This window comes from Nicotiana sylvestris, chromosome 5 (assembly GCF_000393655.2).
Source record: "Nicotiana sylvestris chromosome 5, ASM39365v2, whole genome shotgun sequence".
Classification (NCBI taxonomy): domain Eukaryota; kingdom Viridiplantae; phylum Streptophyta; class Magnoliopsida; order Solanales; family Solanaceae; genus Nicotiana; species Nicotiana sylvestris.
Window position 1 is genome coordinate 178,008,581 of NC_091061.1, and position 18,544 is coordinate 178,027,124.

The 18,544-nt window shown below is 40.6% G+C and overlaps 1 protein-coding gene across 3 annotated transcripts; it reads right to left on the bottom strand.

Annotated features, from left to right (window-relative positions):
* Positions 1-12,050: 12,050 nt before the first annotated feature.
* Positions 12,051-18,434, bottom strand: LOC104228848 (TMV resistance protein N-like). 3 transcript variants are annotated; one of them, XR_711439.2, is made up of 5 exons: positions 17,538-18,434; positions 16,206-17,301; positions 15,245-15,517; positions 12,626-14,412; positions 12,051-12,483 (listed from the first exon to the last, which is right to left on the bottom strand). XR_711439.2 is itself a non-coding variant. In XM_009781392.2 (4 exons), exons 1-4 carry the CDS (start codon positions 18,011-18,013, stop codon positions 12,790-12,792), a joined length of 3,468 nt encoding a protein of 1,155 aa, XP_009779694.1. In that variant the 5' UTR covers positions 18,014-18,434; the 3' UTR covers positions 12,623-12,789. The 3 variants fall into 3 exon arrangements, 1 of the variants encoding a protein (XP_009779694.1); XR_711438.2 differs by having other exon boundaries at positions 12,051-12,500; XM_009781392.2 differs by lacking the exon at positions 12,051-12,483 and having other exon boundaries at positions 12,623-14,412.
* Positions 18,435-18,544: the final 110 nt, after the last annotated feature.

Below are 18,544 nucleotides of genomic sequence, written 5' to 3' on the forward strand. Positions count from 1 at the left end.
CGAGCCCTTGAAACTCTAAACCAAGCATGCACATTACCTCAAAACACCCTACGAACATATTCGTGTGATCACATCACCAATATAACGTCATGAACATCGAATTGAACCTCAAGATCCATGAAATTCCTCAGATTTCCTTTTAAACATCAATTTTCCAATTAGGGTTCGGATCACGTCAAACGACGTCAGTTTTTTTTCCAAACTTTACAGGAGTGATTGAAAACATATATAAGACCTGTACCGGGCGCCAGAACCAAAATACGGGCCCGATACCATTACTTTCATATCAGTTTTCATTTCACTTTTCTTTAAACATTTTCATAAAACAATTTCACTTAAAAATTCATAACTCGGGCATGGGACCTCGGAATTCGATTTCGGGCATACGCCCACGTCCCATATTTTCCTACGGACCCTCCGGGACCATCAAATCACGGGTCTGGGTCCGTTTACCCAAAATGTTGACCGATGTCAAACTTATTCTTTTCGAGGTAAAACTTAGAAATTTTCACAAGATTTCACGTTTAAACTTTTTGGCTACGCACCCAGACTGCGCACACAAATCGAGGTGACTCTAAATGAGATTTTCAAGGCCTCGGAGACAAATTTCAATTAGAAACAGGTGATGACCCCTTTGGGTCGTCACATTCTCCACCTCTAAAACAATCGTTCGTCCTCGAACGGACAGAATAAGGAAGTACCTGAGTCGAAAAAAAGATGAGGATAACGGTCCCGCATATCGGACTCGGACTCCCAGGTCGATGCCTCAGGAGGCTGACCTCTCCACCGAACACGAATCAAAGGAAAACTCTTCGACCTCAGCTAGCAAACCTGTCGGTCTAGAATAGCCACCGGCTCCTCCTCATATGACAAATCCTTGTCCAACTGGACAGTGCTGAAATCTAACACGTGGGATGGATCGCCGTGATATTTCCGAAGCATGGACACATGAAACACCGGATGCACGGCTGATAAGCTAGGCGACAATGCAAGTCTATAAGCCACCTCTCCCACTCGATCAAGGATCTCAAATGGACCAATGAACCTAGGGCTAAGTTTGCCCTTCTTCCCGAATCTCATCACGCCCTTCGTAGGTGACACTCGGAGCAATACCCGCTCACTAACCATAAAAGCCACATCTCGAACCTTACGATCTGCATAGCTTTTTTGCCTGGACTGAGCTGTACGAAGCCTATCCTGAATGATCCTGACCTTGTCCAAGGCCTCCTGAACCAAATTTGTACCCAACAACCGAGCCTCTCCCGGCTCAAACCATCCAATCGGAGATCGACACCGCCTACCATATAAAGCCTCATAAGGATCCATCTGGATACTCGACTGGTAGCTGTTGTTGTAGGCAAACTCTGCTAAAGGCAAGAACTGATCCCACGAACCTCCAAAGTCAATAACACAAGCTCGGAGCATATCCTCCAATATCTGAATAGTCCGCTCGGACTGTCCATCCGTCTGAGGATGAAATGTTGTACTCAACTCAACCTGGGTGCCTAACCCTCGCTGAACTGCTCTCCAGAAATGCAAGGTGAACTATGTACCTCAGTCTGAAATGATAGATATTGGCACACCATGAAGACGAACAACCTCCCGGATATAGATCTTAGCTAACCTCTCGGACGAATAGGAAACTGCCACAGGAATGAAATGCGCTTACTTGGTCAGCCTATCAACAATGACCCAAACTGCATCAAACTTCTTCCGGGTCAATGAAAGTCCAGTAACGAAGTCCATAATGATTCTCTCCCACTTCCACTCGGGAAGCTCAATCCTCTGAAATAAACCACCAGGCCTCTGATGCTCATACTTAGCCTGCTGACAATTCAAACACCGAGCCACATAGGCAACGATATCCTTCTTCATTCTACGCCACCAATAATGCTGCCGCAAATCCTGATACATCTTTGCGGCGCCCGGATGGATAGAGTACCGGGAACTATGGGCCTCCTCTAAAATCAACTCTTGAAGCCCATCCACATTAGGCACACAAACGCGACCCTGCAATCTCAGAACTCCATCATCACCTAAGGTAACCTGCTTGGCACCCCCACGTTGCACCGTGTCTCTAAGGACACACAAGTGGGGATCATCAAACTGCCGATCACGGATACGCTCCAATAACGAAGAACGAGTGACCGTGCAAGCTAATACTCGACTGGGCTCAGAAATATCCAACCTCACAAATCGATTGGCTAAATCCTAAATATCCAAAGCAAGTGGCCTCTCACCGACTGGAATATAAGCAAGACTGCCCATACTAGCTGACTTTCTACTCAAAGCATCGGCCACCACGTTGGCCTTTCCCAGGTGATATAGGATAGTGATGTCATAATTTTTCAACAACTCCATCCACCTTCTCTGCCTCAAATTCAACTCCTTTTGCTTGAACAAATACTGAAGACTCTTATGATCTGTGAATACCTCACATGCCGTGCCATATAGATAGTGCCTCCAAATCTTTAATGTGTGGATGATGGCTGCCAACTCCAAATCGTGCACTGGATAGTTCTTCTCATGAACCTTTAATTGCCTCAAAGCATAGGCAGTGACCTTGCCATCCTGCATCAACACTACACCAAGTCCAATGCGAGATGCATCACAATAAACGGTGTAAGACCCCGAACCTGTGGACAAAACTAACACCGGCACCGTAGTCAGGGATGTCTTGAGACTCTGAAAGCTCGCCTCACACTCGTCCGACCATCTGAACTGGGCACCCTTATGGGTTAACCTGGTCATCGGGGCTACAATAAACGAGAACCCCTCCACGAACCGACGATAGTAGCCTGCCAATCCCAAGAAACTCTGAATCTCTGTAGCTGATGCTGGTCTAGTCTAGTTCTTGACTGCCTCAATCTTCTTTGGATCAACCTGAATACCCTTTGCTGATACAACGTGACCTAGGAATGCCACCGAGCTCAACCAGAACTCACACTTTGAGAACTTAGCATATAACTGACTATCCTTCAGAGTTTGAAGAACCACTCTGAGGTGTTGCTCGTGCTCCTCCTGGCCGCGAGAATATATCAGGATATCATCAATAAAGACTATCATGAACAAGTCCAAATAAGGCCTGAACACTCGGTTCATCAACTCCATAAACGCTGCTGGGGCATTGGTCAACCCAAATGACATAACCAAGAACTCATAATGCCCGTTCTGAGTACGGAAAGCTGTTTAGGGACGTCGGATGCCCTAATCCTCAACTGATGGTAGCCAGATCTCAAGTCAATCTTTGAAAATACCTTGGCACCCTGAAGCTGATCGAACAAATCATCAATCCTCGGCAGTGGATACTTATTCTTGATCGTAACCTTGTTCAATTACCGGTAATCAATGCACATTCTCATCGGCCCATCCTTTTTCTTCACAAACAACACCGACGCACCCCAAGGCGAAACGCTGGGTCTAATGAAACCCTTCTCAAGCAAATCCTGCAATTGTTCCTTTAACTCTTTCAACTCCGGCGGGGCCATACGATATGGCGGGATAGAAATGGGCTGGGTGCCCAGAGTCAAATCAATGCAAAAGTCGATATCCTTGTCGGGCGGCATACCCGGTAGGTCTGAAGAAAAAACCTCAGGAAACTCCCGAACAATGGGTACAGAATCAATAGAAGAGACCTCCATACTAGAATCGCGAACATAAGCCAAATAGGCCAAACACCCCTTCTAGACCATACGCCGAGCCTTTACATAAGAGATAACACTACGGGTAGAATGACCAAGGGTTCCTCTCCACTCTAAACGGGGCAAACCCGGCAGGACTAAGGTCACGGTCTTGGCATGCCAATCCAAGATAGCATGGTATGGGGATAACCAGTCCATTCCCAATATAACATCGAAATCGACCATGTCTAAAAGCAACAAATCGACACGGGTCTCAAGACCCCCAAACACTACATTACAAGAACGATGAACTCGATCGACCACAATAGAATCACCCACCGGTGTAGACACATAAACAGGGATACTCAATGAATCACTCGGCATGACCAAGTACGGGGCAAAATAAGATGACACGTACAAATACGTAGACCTTGGATCAAATAGCATTGAAGCATCTCTATCACAAACCAGTATAGTACCTGTAATGACTGCATCTGAAGACTCAGCCTCGGGCCTGGCTGGAAGTGCATAACATCGGGGCTGGGCCCCACCACCCTGAACAGCCTCTCTGGGACGGCCTATTGCTGGTTGGCCTCCACTTTTGGAGGCTTGATCTCCACCTCTAGGACCTCTACCTCCACCTCTAACACCTCTGTCCCCTCCTCTAGCTGGCTGGGCAGGTTGTGGGACATCTGGTGCTTGTACCATAGCACGAGAACCCTGATGCGGAGAACTGCTCGAAGCTCGAGGGCAATACCTAGCAATGTGCCTCGTGTTGCCACAACTAAAACAAGCCCTCGATTGCTGGGGCTGACAACCCTGGAAACTCTGAAGCGGCGATGCACTGATAGGTGCTGATGGTGCACCGTAAGGCTGCTGATCAGAATAATATATATGAGAACCACGACCACCTGAAGTACCATGGGAGACCTGAAGAGCTGATTGAAAGGGCCTAGGAGGATGTCCTCCACCATATGAATCTTTACCTCCAAACGAGGTACCACTGAATCTGCCCGAATGACGGGGCCTCTTATCCGACCCATGACCACTTCCCTGTGACAGAACTATCTCAACTCTGCGGGCCACATTGGCCGCCTCCTAAAATGTAATCTCACTCCCGGCCTCCTTGGCCATCTAAAGACGAATTGGCTGAATAAGACCATCAATAAACCTCCTCACCCTCTCTCTCTCAGTGGGAAGTATGACAAGAGCATGGCGAGATAGATCGATGAACCTGGTCTCATACTGAGTGACCGTCATAGAACCCTGCTGAAGGTGCTCAAACTGCCTCCGATAGGCTTCTCTCTGTGTCACGGGGAGAAAATTCTCCAGAAACAACACTGAAAACTGCTCCCATGTCAAGGATGGCGATCCGACTGGTCTCGCTAAGCAATAATCCCTCCACCAAGTCTTGGCGGATCCAGATAAGCGAAATGCAGCAAAATCGACCCCATTGGTCTCAACAATGCCCATGTTCCTAAGAACTTTGTGGCAGCTATATAGGAAATCCTGGGGATCCTCAGAAGGAGCTCCACTGAAAGTAGTAGTGAAGAGCTTGGTAAATCTGTCCAGCCTCCACAAAGCATCAGCGGATATAGCCACTCCATTGCCGGTCTGAGCCACTACACCCGGCTGAACTGCCACCACTGGCTGAACCGCTAGAACCTTAATCTGGGGAGCTACCTGCTCTGGAGTGCAAATAGCGGGAGTCTGAGCCCCTCCTCTAGCCTGAGAAGTGGCTGGCGCTACTGGAAGCAAACCTGCTCGGGTGATACTCTCCATAAGGCCCACCAATCGAACCAGAACGTCCTGAAGAATTGGGTTAGCGATAAACCCCTCTGGGACCTGAGCTAGGCCCACCTGAACTGTTGGGGCTGGAACCTCCTCCTTAAAATCAACCTGAGGCTCCACCACTGGTGCTGCTGCTCGGGGCTGAGCTCTGCCCCTACCTCGGACCCTAGCACGGCCTCGGCCTCACCCTCTGCCCCTAGTGGGAGCTGTTGTAGGGGGCTCGGGCTGCTACCCTTTGGGGTACGGAATGCAGAAAGCTCTTCATCTTTTGGTGCCATGCATATTTGGTTATAGCTCAACGAACCGTCCATGAAAGACATTGCCTCGTAACCAGTAGTAGCATCGATCATCAGCTCTGGAATAGGAAGCGAAAATCTATCTTTCGGACATGCATTGTTGAGATCTCTAAAGTCAACGCACACTCAAATCTGGACATTCTTCTTCCTTACAGGAGCAATACTTGAAACCCATGTTGGGTATTTAACTTCGCGAATAAAGGCAGCTTCGATGAGTTTGTTAACTTCGATTTCAATCAAGGGAACCAAGTCCGGCCTAAAGCGACTTTGAGCTTGCTTAACAGGACGAACGCCATTCTTGAACGCGAGGTGATGGACTGCCACTTTAGGGTCCAAGCCAGGCATCTCTTTGTAGCTCTGAGCAAAGATATCCCTGTACTCCTTGAGTAGCTCAATATAAATGCTCTCTTTGTCAACTTCTAGTAAAACACTTAGGTAGGTGGATATGGGTTCTTCATCGGCACCAAGGTTAACTTCTTTAAAGGCATCAACTGTCATTTTCACTCCTTCTTCAAGTTCAGGTGGAGCATCCTTAGCATATGCATCCTTTTGAGGGTCCCTATCATTGAAGGATATGTGATAACACGGTGAAACATCCTCCAATTTCGCATTATCCTCCGTTGAAGATGGAACACCATTCTATACTTGTACAGTAACATGATACGAAGAACCCACACTTTCTTCATCTTCATCATGTTCCTTAGTGTAGACCATAGTATATGGCTTTACCTTCAGTACTTCTTTACATAAAACCACAAGTCTTGTTTGTCGCCTCATTCTAGAAAGAGCCAAACTTTGGAAATCCTTAGAGATCTCCTGTATTTTGGGTGAAGCGGGTGTTCTTATGCTTTGAAAATTTCTCCGAAAATTGTTCCCCTTCTTTAATGGACCCAATCTTTCAAACACAGAGGTCCTCACAGGCGATTTTCCAAGTCGATCAAAGATAGAAGGCTTGTTAGAAGCGGCCGATTCATCTTCTATAGTGATATAATTGTTGCTCGCCCTTCTTATGGAGATGCGCACTGGTGACGGTTGCTTGTATCCAAAACCTTCACATGGTTGCCTCTTTGTAGCTTCTGATGGGAGCTTCCCTAACTTTGAGGCTCATTGAGATTGTATCCAGCTTTTGCAAATAGCTTGTAAGCATTAGGGTCAAAACTTTCATCCGTTCGCTTTGTAGGGAGTGCCACATTCTGCAAACGGTTTTGGGCTACAAACCCTACAAGCGGCTTCGAGGAAAACTTTACTGCCTCAATTTGTTTTACCAGAAGAGTTAACTCCTTTAGCGTGTTAGTTTGGAGATTAGATGATCCGCCCTCGTCTTTCTTCCTTTTAGGGACATATTGGAGCGCAAGACTCACTTTCTTGCCATAAGACGCAATACCCCCTCTATAAGATTTATTCACATTGGAATGTACCTCTTTAGTGATAGTTTTGGCTTCACCAGTAGTCACCTCTGCTCTTTTAGTTGTGGGCTCGTCATTCTTGCTTTTGATGCCATCATTAGCTTTTAGCTCCTTCACAATGCAGTTTTTCAAGTAGAACTTTGCATCGGCGAAGTGTGACTCAGCCTCGGTGAATGGCTCATCATTAGCAACTATATTCTTCTCAACTTCACCCTCGTAGTATTTTAGACATTGATGGTAGGTAGATGGAAATACTTTATTCTCATGTATCCAAGGCCTTCCAAGCAAGACATTGTATGAATTCTTTGCATTGATCACATGTAACCATGCACTTCATTGCATATCTTCAATGGTGATTTCCAGCCTGATCACGCCTATGGCTCTTTGCCCCCCTTGGTTGAATCCTTGGATCATCACATGACTTTTCGAGAGTTCGTTCATAGGAATACCAAGTTCTTTCACAGTGCGAATTGGCAAAATGTTCACTGAGGATCCTCCATCAACCAAAATTCGATTTACCCTTTCATCACACATATAGCCAACCAGGTACAATGGGCAGTTATGAAGAGTGTCACCTAGCAGAAGATCGTCATTTGTGAACGTGACCTTTTCCTCACAAGCACTAACTTCTTAAGGAGTGGACTCGATGAGATTTTCCAAAGATGGTGCCAATAGTAGGTCATCACTCTTTTCTTCCCCTTTATCAGCATTGCAACAAGAGGCTTCAATACCATTATAGGAAATCTTCATGCGGAACCAACATGGCAAGAAATCCTCCAAGGTCACTAGATGTCGTGGCTTTTGAGGGTGGTGCACCTCCACTTTTGCTTTCTTTACGTGCTTAACTAGATTCCATCTCCTCGGTCTTTTCACCATTATTTTCCTTGTTGGTTGTTCCATTGATCCTTTTCGTGGGATCCTTTTGTGGCACCTACGATGAGTCACCAATGTCCAACCTTCATCATCCTTAGGTTGATTGACTTCAACTTTGTTGTTCTCTAGTAATTCCTTATTTTTGATTCCTTTTAAATTGCATAACTCATCTAGACTGAATAAGCCAAAGGTGATAGAGACTTGGTTCGTGCTTGCTTTCTCATCTTCAAGCACGATCTTCTTTTCGCGATCCAAGTCCATAACTTTGTCCTTGAAGACAAAGCACTTCTCTAGATGTTGGCTTACAAGTTGGTGATATTTGCAGTAATTTGGGTCATTCGTTTACCCCACTTCATTTGGTCGCTTCATCTATGGAAGCTCAATGAGATTCAACTCGAGGAGTTCTTCGAAAATGGCTAGCACATCAGAATCTAGAAATGGGTACTCTTTCTCTTGCATTTATTTTAGAGTCAACTTTCCACTTGGCTTATCTTGAAAAGAAGTGGATTTCATACTCTGCTTCTTGCTCACCTTCGCCGTGAACTTCACAGGCGACGTGTTGACATTCATATCTTCTTTACTTTCAGACTTGGGTATGAACTTGCCCCACTTCCTGACTTCTTGCTTATCGTTGCCTTTGCGAGGCTCATAGATATGCAACCTTTCATTTTCGGCGGAGGCCATGCTCAACTCCATGTCATGTGCACGAGGCTCAAGTTCTTCAAATGTGCTAGGCTTGATACCTTGCAAGATGTAGCACAATCCCCAATGCATGCCTTGGATGCACATCTCTATGCCTGAAGCTTCACTAAGTCTGTCTTTGCAGTTGAGGCTTGCATTCCTCCAACGATTGATAAAGTCGATAACTGGTTCCCCCTTTCGTTGACGAGTATTTGTAAGTTCTATCATACTCACAGTATGTCCCGTACTATAAAAGCGATTGAGGAACTCTTGCTCTAGTTGATCCCATCTATCGATAGATCCAGCCTCGAGGTTTATGTACCAGTAAAAAGCATTTCCTTTTAGCGAGCGAACAAACTGCTTGATGAGGTAATCTCCATAAGTCCCAGCATTGTTGCATGTCTCCACAAAGTGCGACACATGTTTCTTTGAGTTACCTTTATCATCAAACTGTTGAAACTTTGGAGGTTGATAGCCAGCAGGCATCTTCAACATATCGACCCTTGCAGTGTACGACTTTGCATATATAAGGGAGGATTTAGCAGTAACTTCATATTTGTTCTTAATGGTTCCTTCAATGAACTCCTTTAGTTGATCGATTGGAATTATCTCTTCAGATGAGACAGGGATAGCATTAATGGATGTTACTTGTCTTGGGGGAGAGTCACTCTCTAGGACTTCTAGGAGTTTGCCGGGTACATGGGTGGATTCTTCTTCCATCAAGATTCCCACCCTGTCTGTTAACTTGTAAATTTAGCCTCTTGATTTTGCATGCATTTGGTCAAGCCAGCGATTGGTTCCGTCAAGTTTGGCAATTGCTCCTCCACAGATGAAGTATTTGTCACCATGGCTTGCATGATTGTTGTGGACGATGGAGAGTAGCATGGATTTTCACACAGATTGATCCTTGATTGCCTCACTCTATGTGGTATAAATGGGGAGGATCCATCACTTGAAGCATCATCATCTTCCTTCACAGGAGAGTGCTTGGATCCGGAGAGGTCAAGCATAGCAAGAGTTTTCTTGATCTTTTCAGCAACATCGCTTCCTCCTTCAGGTGTATTTATGGAAGATCTTGCTCCTTTTAAGGATGAAGGTCTGAAAACAGGGGTTGATGCGGATGACACTTGGGGTGCTTGTTCTCCTAAAGAGCTTGCTTTGCTCCTCGTAACTGGTCCGAAACTTCCAAAGGTAACATCAAGGATGCTTTCCACATCAGCATAAAACCTGGAGTTAGCAGCTTTGGTGGATGTTGATCTGTAGTTGATTTTCTTCAAAGTCATTTCAATGTTCTTGGACTTTGGAGATTGAAAAGCTGAGATGAGAGGTAAAGATTGTCCCATTGGGCGTGCCAGAATTTGTAGACAATAAATTATGTTGAGAAAATAAAATCAAGACCAAAAATATCGCAACAATAGTAGTATTTTATTTCAAATATTTGAGTGTTCAATCTCTATGAATCCTCTGATTCTTCTTTTCAATAGTAAATAAATTCAAGGGTCTTCTATGTTTGTTGCCACGAACAATGATCTTGTTCTTGAGCTTGAGCTTGATTGCTTGAACTTGACATTGATTCGTTCTTCGTTCTTGAGCTTGAACTTGATTTCTTGAAGTTAAACTTGATTGCTTGAAGCTTGAAACTTGTAGAGAAATTTGCGGCGTTTGATCCACGAGCTCTTTCTTGCTTCTTGTTATAACTTCTGATGTTTTTTCTGGGTTATGAAGACCCTATTTGTAGTTGTGGAAAGGAGGAGTTGTGATAAGAACAAACTCTTTCCGACCAATCAAATTGAAGTGTGACATGGCCGCATTTGATTGGCCAGAACATGTCACTTGCACGAGTGGCACGATTTCATTGGCCTTTTAGTGTGACTTGGCATGCCTTGCCATTTTAACACGTGGCATGATCCTATTGGCTCTTCCGTTTGACTTGGCACGCCACGTCATTTGACACGTGGCACCAAACTGGGCCTCTAAGAAGATGATATCTTGGGCTTAATGAAGTGGGCTCATCACTTTAGCCCAATTAAATGGGCTCGCCCAATGAATTAAGATTTATTTATTTAATCCATATATATTGGGCTTATATAATTAATTCATTTATATATTGGCCCATAATATTTATTTGGACCAATATATCTTGAATTTAAAATATAATCCAAATTCTTTATAGATTTAATTTTAATAAAATTTATATGCCTACAAGTCCTAATCTAAAATTAATTTTTTAGAGATAGTAAAAGTTTAAATTTTCTATTAGTCCTTAATTACGTCTTTTCTTTTCTTGGCATGATAATAGTGAAATGCCATAATGTTTATAAAGTATAAGTTTTATTGATCTTTTGATATGAACATCGAGTGTGGATAATTGTTTTCTTATTTTCATAACAATAGTAACATAATTACTATAATTTGTTAAATTTAAACTAAAAAATAACTCTTATATATTTTGTTCTATTAATTTAGTCGTAGATATGAATTCCATGGGGTCTAACTTTCACAATTTCCAATTTAGATTTCTCTTATATAGGTTCCAAGTGATTTATTTTTATTTCTTAAACAAAAATACTGAACTATGAAATCGAAATTGGTTATTTGTAGTGTAATCAAGAACATTTATATAGATTTTGAGTAAATTCCACCATATGTTGGTAGAAAATGTTATGAAAAACATGACATTAGTTATCCCATTAAATCGATATAGTTAAGGGTGCAACGAAAAAAGTATTATTGTTACGGAAATTGTGAATTTAAAAGTTAAAACAGAGAACAATATAGTAATTGCCCGTAAAGAAATATAAGTTCACCTTGCTCTTCAAATCAGTGTGAACAAAGGAAATAAGAATTAAACTATTCATCTTCTCAAATGAAACATGATATAGTAACCAGTGTTATCAAATGCGAAAAGCGCAAAAAACTCTAAGGTCTGTTGGAGCTTAAGCGCAAATAAAGCGTGGGCATTAGCACAAATAGAGAAAAAAACACAAATATGTATGTGCAGTCCAAGATTAATAATTATACACATGAATAAAAAATATATGGACAAAAATTGAAAAAAAGAATTACGATAAGTGAAATATCAATTTTTTGGTGTAGCCTCTTCAGGGTTACGCTCATTGGCAAGGAAAAGTATATCTTAGAGCCTTGATGTCGACACTGAAGCACCCTCTAAGCGAGGCGAAGCACTCAACATATTTTGCGCTTCGCTTCAGGGCTTAAGCTAGCTTTAAGCGTGCCTTTGCTGATAATAACCGAAAAGGATGAGTAACTAATTAAAGATACAAAATAGTTTATTTCATTGAGAGCCAATTAAATTGTAACAAGAAGCATCATAAATGAACAAGTCGAAAATACAAATTTGAATCTAGCGTAGAAAGCTAACATTCAAGATCTGAAATTTCTGATTTCTGCTCTTTGCATGGTATATAAAGTATGATTAAAGTTCTGGGATTGAAGTTCCAAATGAAACAGATTTTTCCTTTTCAGGAACTTTTCATGAAGAAAGAAAACACAATATTTAAGATGTAGTTTTACTCCCTCTATATATACTAAACTGAACCTCCACATTTAACAGGTATGAAAATGGCCCTGCAGAAGTGTATTGCTAATGTGAGAGCACGATCATTACGACAAGAAATATTTAAAGTTATGTTGTGTGTAAGAAACTTCTGGTTTTTCCAAAATGACAATTATTTTGCAAGTGAAAAGGTGAACATCAGTTTCTGATGGAGAGAATACATCCCAAAGGAAGAACAGTTCCAAGGCTTCTTTCATCCATCCATTTTGGCACAGCTTTCTTGCTTCGCGAACATTCATCTGCAATTGGTTTTTACCTGTCAGCAAAGGCAAAGACGTGATTTCATTTCACCAGACTACTATTCTGGTCTAAGAGAGGCGTCACATCATCTTTACTAATAATACCAGTATATAGATTTAAAAAGAATCGATTATTACATACCCAAGTTCTCTTGCGAATCTCTTTCTCAGGCCAAGAGTCTAGTTGTTCTGCTACAAACAAAGGAAACATATGCTCTTCATAGGCAATGCCACCGGCTTTAGGGCAAAGGGCTTCCAAACTTGCAAGTTACTTTCATTAGAATGTGACCTTTGTTTCCAATGTTACTAGAGTATGCGACAGCAGCAACTGGATTCATCGGTCACAGAGTCACGGTGTTCACTATTGTTATATCGGGTCCTCCTTATCCCAGTGGAATGTTCTGTTGGTTCATACATTTGTAACAAGGCCTCATCCTCAGGTTCTTCTTTATACAACAAACGAAGTCCATACTTATTCATTTCTCCAGTAAAAGATAGCCTAATAATCCCATAGTCATTTGGTGTTTTTCCATTTGCCTCAGATGTATCCCATAAGACAGTAAGAGGTACCAACAAAAAATGAATAGCAAATTCTGTATCCCTTTTTGAACTGTCGGATGATTCTGTATCACATTCTGAATGGTTGGATAAGGCAAGTTTCTGGGTGATGCACGTCATCCCGTCATCACATACGGGAATCAATTGAGCTGTGGTGTCAATTAAGCTGCCATTGTAACATACAGCAAATCCCAAGAATTTATCAGGTATATACCAATTTTCAGGCAAATTGACTGATACACTACTATCCCAACCCTGATGGTGGAACCAACTCGGGATCTTCTTCTTTGGATGCACAATGGTAAACACATTTTCGGACAAGGAATCTGAAGCAGAGATGTCATGCCTCAAGGAAGAGATTTTCTGAAACAGGGCATGCGCAAACAAATTATATATATAATCATTGTGTGCATCATCCTCATAATCAAATGACTCGAATATCACGCACTGTAGTTTCTTTCTCTTTGTTACAAAATCATTGATACTTTTCATAGCCGTATGACAATCTACATGCAATTCATTTAATTTTGGTGGAAGTTCTGGCAGCTGTGTAAGCCTCTTGCAATCTCTTAAGTGCAAGATTCGAAGAGCACCAAGTTGGGCTATGCTTCGAGGCAAATGCTCAAAATTATTTCCATTGAGATACAATTCTTTCAAAGACGATAAGGATCCAATGTCTTCCGGAAGTCCTCCATCTATTAGATTGCAGTCACTGAGATTCAGATGTACCAATGACTGTAATCCTTCAGCCACTACTGGAGGGAACTCAAAGTGCACTCCATCTCTCTCTCCAAACTTCAAGATTTTAAGTTTGTTCAAGCATACAATGGTAGACGGAGGTCGTGAAATTAGAGTACCTCTAGCATCAAGCTCCTCCAAGTTTTCTAAACCCCCTATCTCTTCTGGCAAGCTTTCAAGTTTTGAGCAATGAGACACATTTAGATTAACCAAACTTTTCAACCTACCGATGCTGCTTGGAAGAGCTACAAGATTTTTCATATAGCTCAAATCTAGCTCGGTAATATGAGTTTGGTACTGAAAATAAGAGGATGGTAGTTCCCTTATGCCAATCTCCAACTCCGGCTTTATTCTTCCGAGGAATTCTGGAAATTTCTCTAACCGAGAGCACTCTCTTACACTCAGATATTTAAGAGATTCCATGTTAATACATGGAAATCTCTTAAGGTTTTCACAATACATCAAATTTAACCGAATGAGTTTGCTGCAACATCCCAGGGAATGGTGAACCTCTTCAAGATTACTACATTTTTTCAGATTCAAATATTCCAAATTTGGCATCCCCGTGAAATTTGGTGTTCGCATCAGGCTTTCGGAGAAGCTGAGATCTATCCTCCGTAGAGACCGGAAATGCTGTTTAGAACACAGACATAATGAGAAAAAAAGAAGAACCTATTTTGCTGCTCCAATAATAAAATATTTGATTAGTGGGGCTATCTATGACCTCTGTTTTAACTATAGCATTTGAATTATGAGGGCCAACACATTATTTTTGTGGAAATTACTTGTTAAGAAACTGAATAAAAGTAAATTATAAATAAAATTTTTGCTAATTGTAATTTAACATGATTGAAAAAAATTGTAGCAAAGAGAAAAATGTTTCTCTTTAAAAAAGTGTAATATAAGATGGAAAACCCAAATGTTAAATCCAGAAGTAATGTATGAAAGCGTATATGTCATTCGAGAAAATAGTTGTATCCAATAAATTCCTTTTGTTTTATTAATAAGATTCCTTCCGTCCCACTGTGTACACAATAAATTCCTTTTGTTTTATTCATATGAATCTAATCTTACTATGAGAAATAATTGAAGGAGATTTTAAATTGAGCTTCTTAGTTAATATGATGATGGGAAGATTTGGAGAAAAAAGACATGAAGATCTTACAATAATATTGAGAACAACCCCAAATAATAAAAAATTAATTTTTTTGAGATGGAAATACAATTATTTGAGCTTATGGAATTAATAACCTTTGTTCGTTTAAAGACATGCATCATAATTGTAGCAAAAATAGAAAATACCTCAAATAATACGTGATAAAAGCAATAATCTTTGTTCATTATCACTAAATTAAAGGACAAAGATAGTTAGAGAGAAAAATAAATGGCAAATTGGCAATCAAATGGAATTCAAACTATTAATAAATGGCAAATTGGCAATTAAATGGAATTCAAACTATTGTACCTTTGTTTCCATCCATAAATAACGCAGTGAACTGCTCCAGAGTTCAAGGTGAACAAGCATTTTGGGTTCAAAATTTTCTGGCAGTGACTTCCAAGGATAGTAAGACCAGACAAAACAACGCAAGCTATTGGGCAAATACTCAATGGCATCACGGGTCGACGACCTCTCTATGTTAAATATCCTCAGCCTTTTCATATTTTTCATGGCCTCATTGCTAAAGCGTACTGTACAAGAATAAGAAGAAACCCAGATTGCTTCCATTGCCATGGTCCCCTGGTAAGAAGATCATGAGTCTACAAAGTATAATTTCAAATGTTGCATAAAATCCTCTTGCTAATATGACTATTTTCTCACTCCTTGCAATGCCAAAGTGTAAGATACAATATTAATTAGATTCCTTTTAAGAAATGCTGATGTTACTTGAGAAAAATACTTTTTGCAATTAATTATATAATTTTATTTTCTATTATTAGATTTTTCTTTGAAGTTCATTAGAGTCAAGTCGATAAGCTTTCCATGTTGGAAAGTAATTGTAATTGAAACAGTACCAATAAATTGTAACTTTCCATTAAAAACAATAATGGTGTGAATCTCTGATTGAGTTATTATGTAATAAAATGTCATAAAATTTCAAGTTAATCCAAAGAATGATACTGGATCAAATAGATTAAGTGGCTACTAGACTAATCCATCGCTTAAGAATATAAGAAAAATGAATTAGGCAATGTAAATTAAAGAGTCTACTTAACGAATTAAGCAATTAATGTCTTTTTTTTTTTACTAATTAGGCAATTAATATTACTTTTGCTTCTCCTACTAACTAAAGGGAACAACTAAAATGCCGCACCTGCAAGAGTATGAAGCACGATGAACAAAAAATTGGAATTGACTGCCCTATATATGTGTCTTTGGAATATAAACATTAGAAATTAAATATTATTGCATTGTTTAGCCTACTTACTGTATTGTTGATCATCACTTCTTCGAAATCCTCGACGAGCCATAGTCTGCTGCGTTCTCCGGGATCTTTTTGAAAATTTACTATATATTTACCCATATCTTCTATAAAGTCATGCATTTGAATCTCACCTTTCTCAGAGATGGACACAAGAGATTTGTCAATTAAGACACGCAATCCGTATTCAATTCCAGAATGACAACTCTCAAGAATTTGCATGGCGTAACCTTTAGATCTCCCTCGAAAGAAGCATGCTATATCTAGAAACATCTTTTGTTGGATGGGCTCCAATCCATCGTAACTTATTTTGAGCTTTTCAACAATTTTCGAATTAGAATTAATTTTCATGTGCTCTATAGCACTTTTCCATTCAGTTAAGCCTAGATTATGCAACAAAGAACCCCACACTTTGAGGGCTAAAGGAAGGCCTTTAGCATAATTTACGACCTCCAATGAGAGCTCCTTAAAACACTCATCTAGATCTTCTTTTCTGAAAGCATGTTGACTGAACAATTGCATAGCTTCCTGGTCAGCTAGTCTAGTCACTTCATAAATTACATCATTCTTCCCTATCAAATGCTTGTTTCTAGTTGTTACAACAATCCTACTACCCTTACCAAACCAACCAAGATCACCTGCTAAATACTCCAAATAATGATCTTTATCATCTATGTCATCAAGCACAATTAGGACCTTCTTAGAACATAGTCTACTAGCCATTTGGTGCTTTCCGTCCTCCTTATTATTGTACTCAGCTTTTTTCCTTAACAGTTTAGAGAGAAGGGTATTTTGCAGAGAATGTATTCTACCTTTGTTTTCTTTAATATCCTCAAGGAAACAAGCACCATCAAATTGATAGGAACTATCCCTTCTTACTAAGAGAGTATCAAACATCGCTCTTGCTATTGTCGTTTTACCGACTCCACCCATTCCCCAGATTCCCACAATCCGAACATCATTGATTCCTATCTCTAGTAAGGATTCTATTTCCTCTAAATGAGTATTTATTCCAACAATGTTTTGCAGATAAGATAAAGAAATCTTGCATAATTTGGATGAGATTTGGTCAACAATTTGCCGAATACAGTCTGCATCAGTCCTACAAAAGTAAGAAGACTGTGATATATACAAGGAGTGTGGACATAAATCAAACTCTTTGAAGAACTGGTTAAAATTTTATCTACGTAACAATGTTATTGAGTTTGTAATTAAATTGATAGAAACATATATAATCACCTATCATTACTTATTCCGAAAAATTGAAATATTTAGTTAAGATTATGTTTAACTGATCATTTGAATGCAAAGTATTCAGCTTATGTGTTTTTAACTCACTTGTCACGATTATCACATGAGCCTTTGAGATTGGCCGCTGCAGTTAAAGCAATCCTCCATCTTTTTATTCCCTCAACATCATCCTTATACTTTGTTTCATGTTCTTCAAAGGCTTTTGCAAAGCTCTCCTTTTGGTTCCGAATATGTGATGGATCCACATCATAGAATATCGGTATAACAGTTTGTCTAAATTGAGTCTTGCATTCCATGATCTCCACTAGTTCATTCAAACACCACCTCGATGTTGCATAATTCTTTGAGAAAATGACGATAGCAAATTGAGACTCTTCTATAGCTTTACAGAGTTCTTCTGGGATGGTTGCACCGTACTCTAGCCTTTTATCATCTTGAAAGGTTTTTATTCCCCTATCATTCAAGACTTCGTATAAGTGACTTGTAAATGTTTTCCGAGTATCTTCACCTCTAAAACTTAGGAAAACATCATAGCTCCATCTTGAAGAAGAAGAAGATGCCATGGACTCAGTGTTAAGTCTCTGAAAAGAGTAAGAAAACTGTATGCGATTGTGATTATAGTAAGAGAACAATAGATAATATTTTCAAACAAAGTTATATATAGGTTAGAAGAAATAAGAAATAATGCTATAGAAGAAATTATTGGTACTGAGTTTTCTTTGAACTTTAATAGAAGGATGTAGGACTTGAGCCCTCAGGGGTTGGCCTTACAATTGACTTGAACCTTGGGATTTGCTCCTTTTCAAGGTCTCAAATTTGAAACTCATTGGGTGCAAACAATTTCTGAGGGCCATCGGACTGGATAAAACCTGAATTAACGGTGGTGCACTTGCGGGAAACTCCTTGCCGAGGGCCTGTGCACCCCCGGAATTAGTCGGGGCTCGAAGAGACTCGGACACCCGGTGCAAATCAAAAAAAAGCAAGTAGGAAATTCCTTCAAAGACAAGTGGATGAAGCTACAAAGAAAGAGTCTATCTTTCCCAGTTGAATTGAATTATTGCTCCAACGCAAAAACACAAACGTCCCTCTCTTTC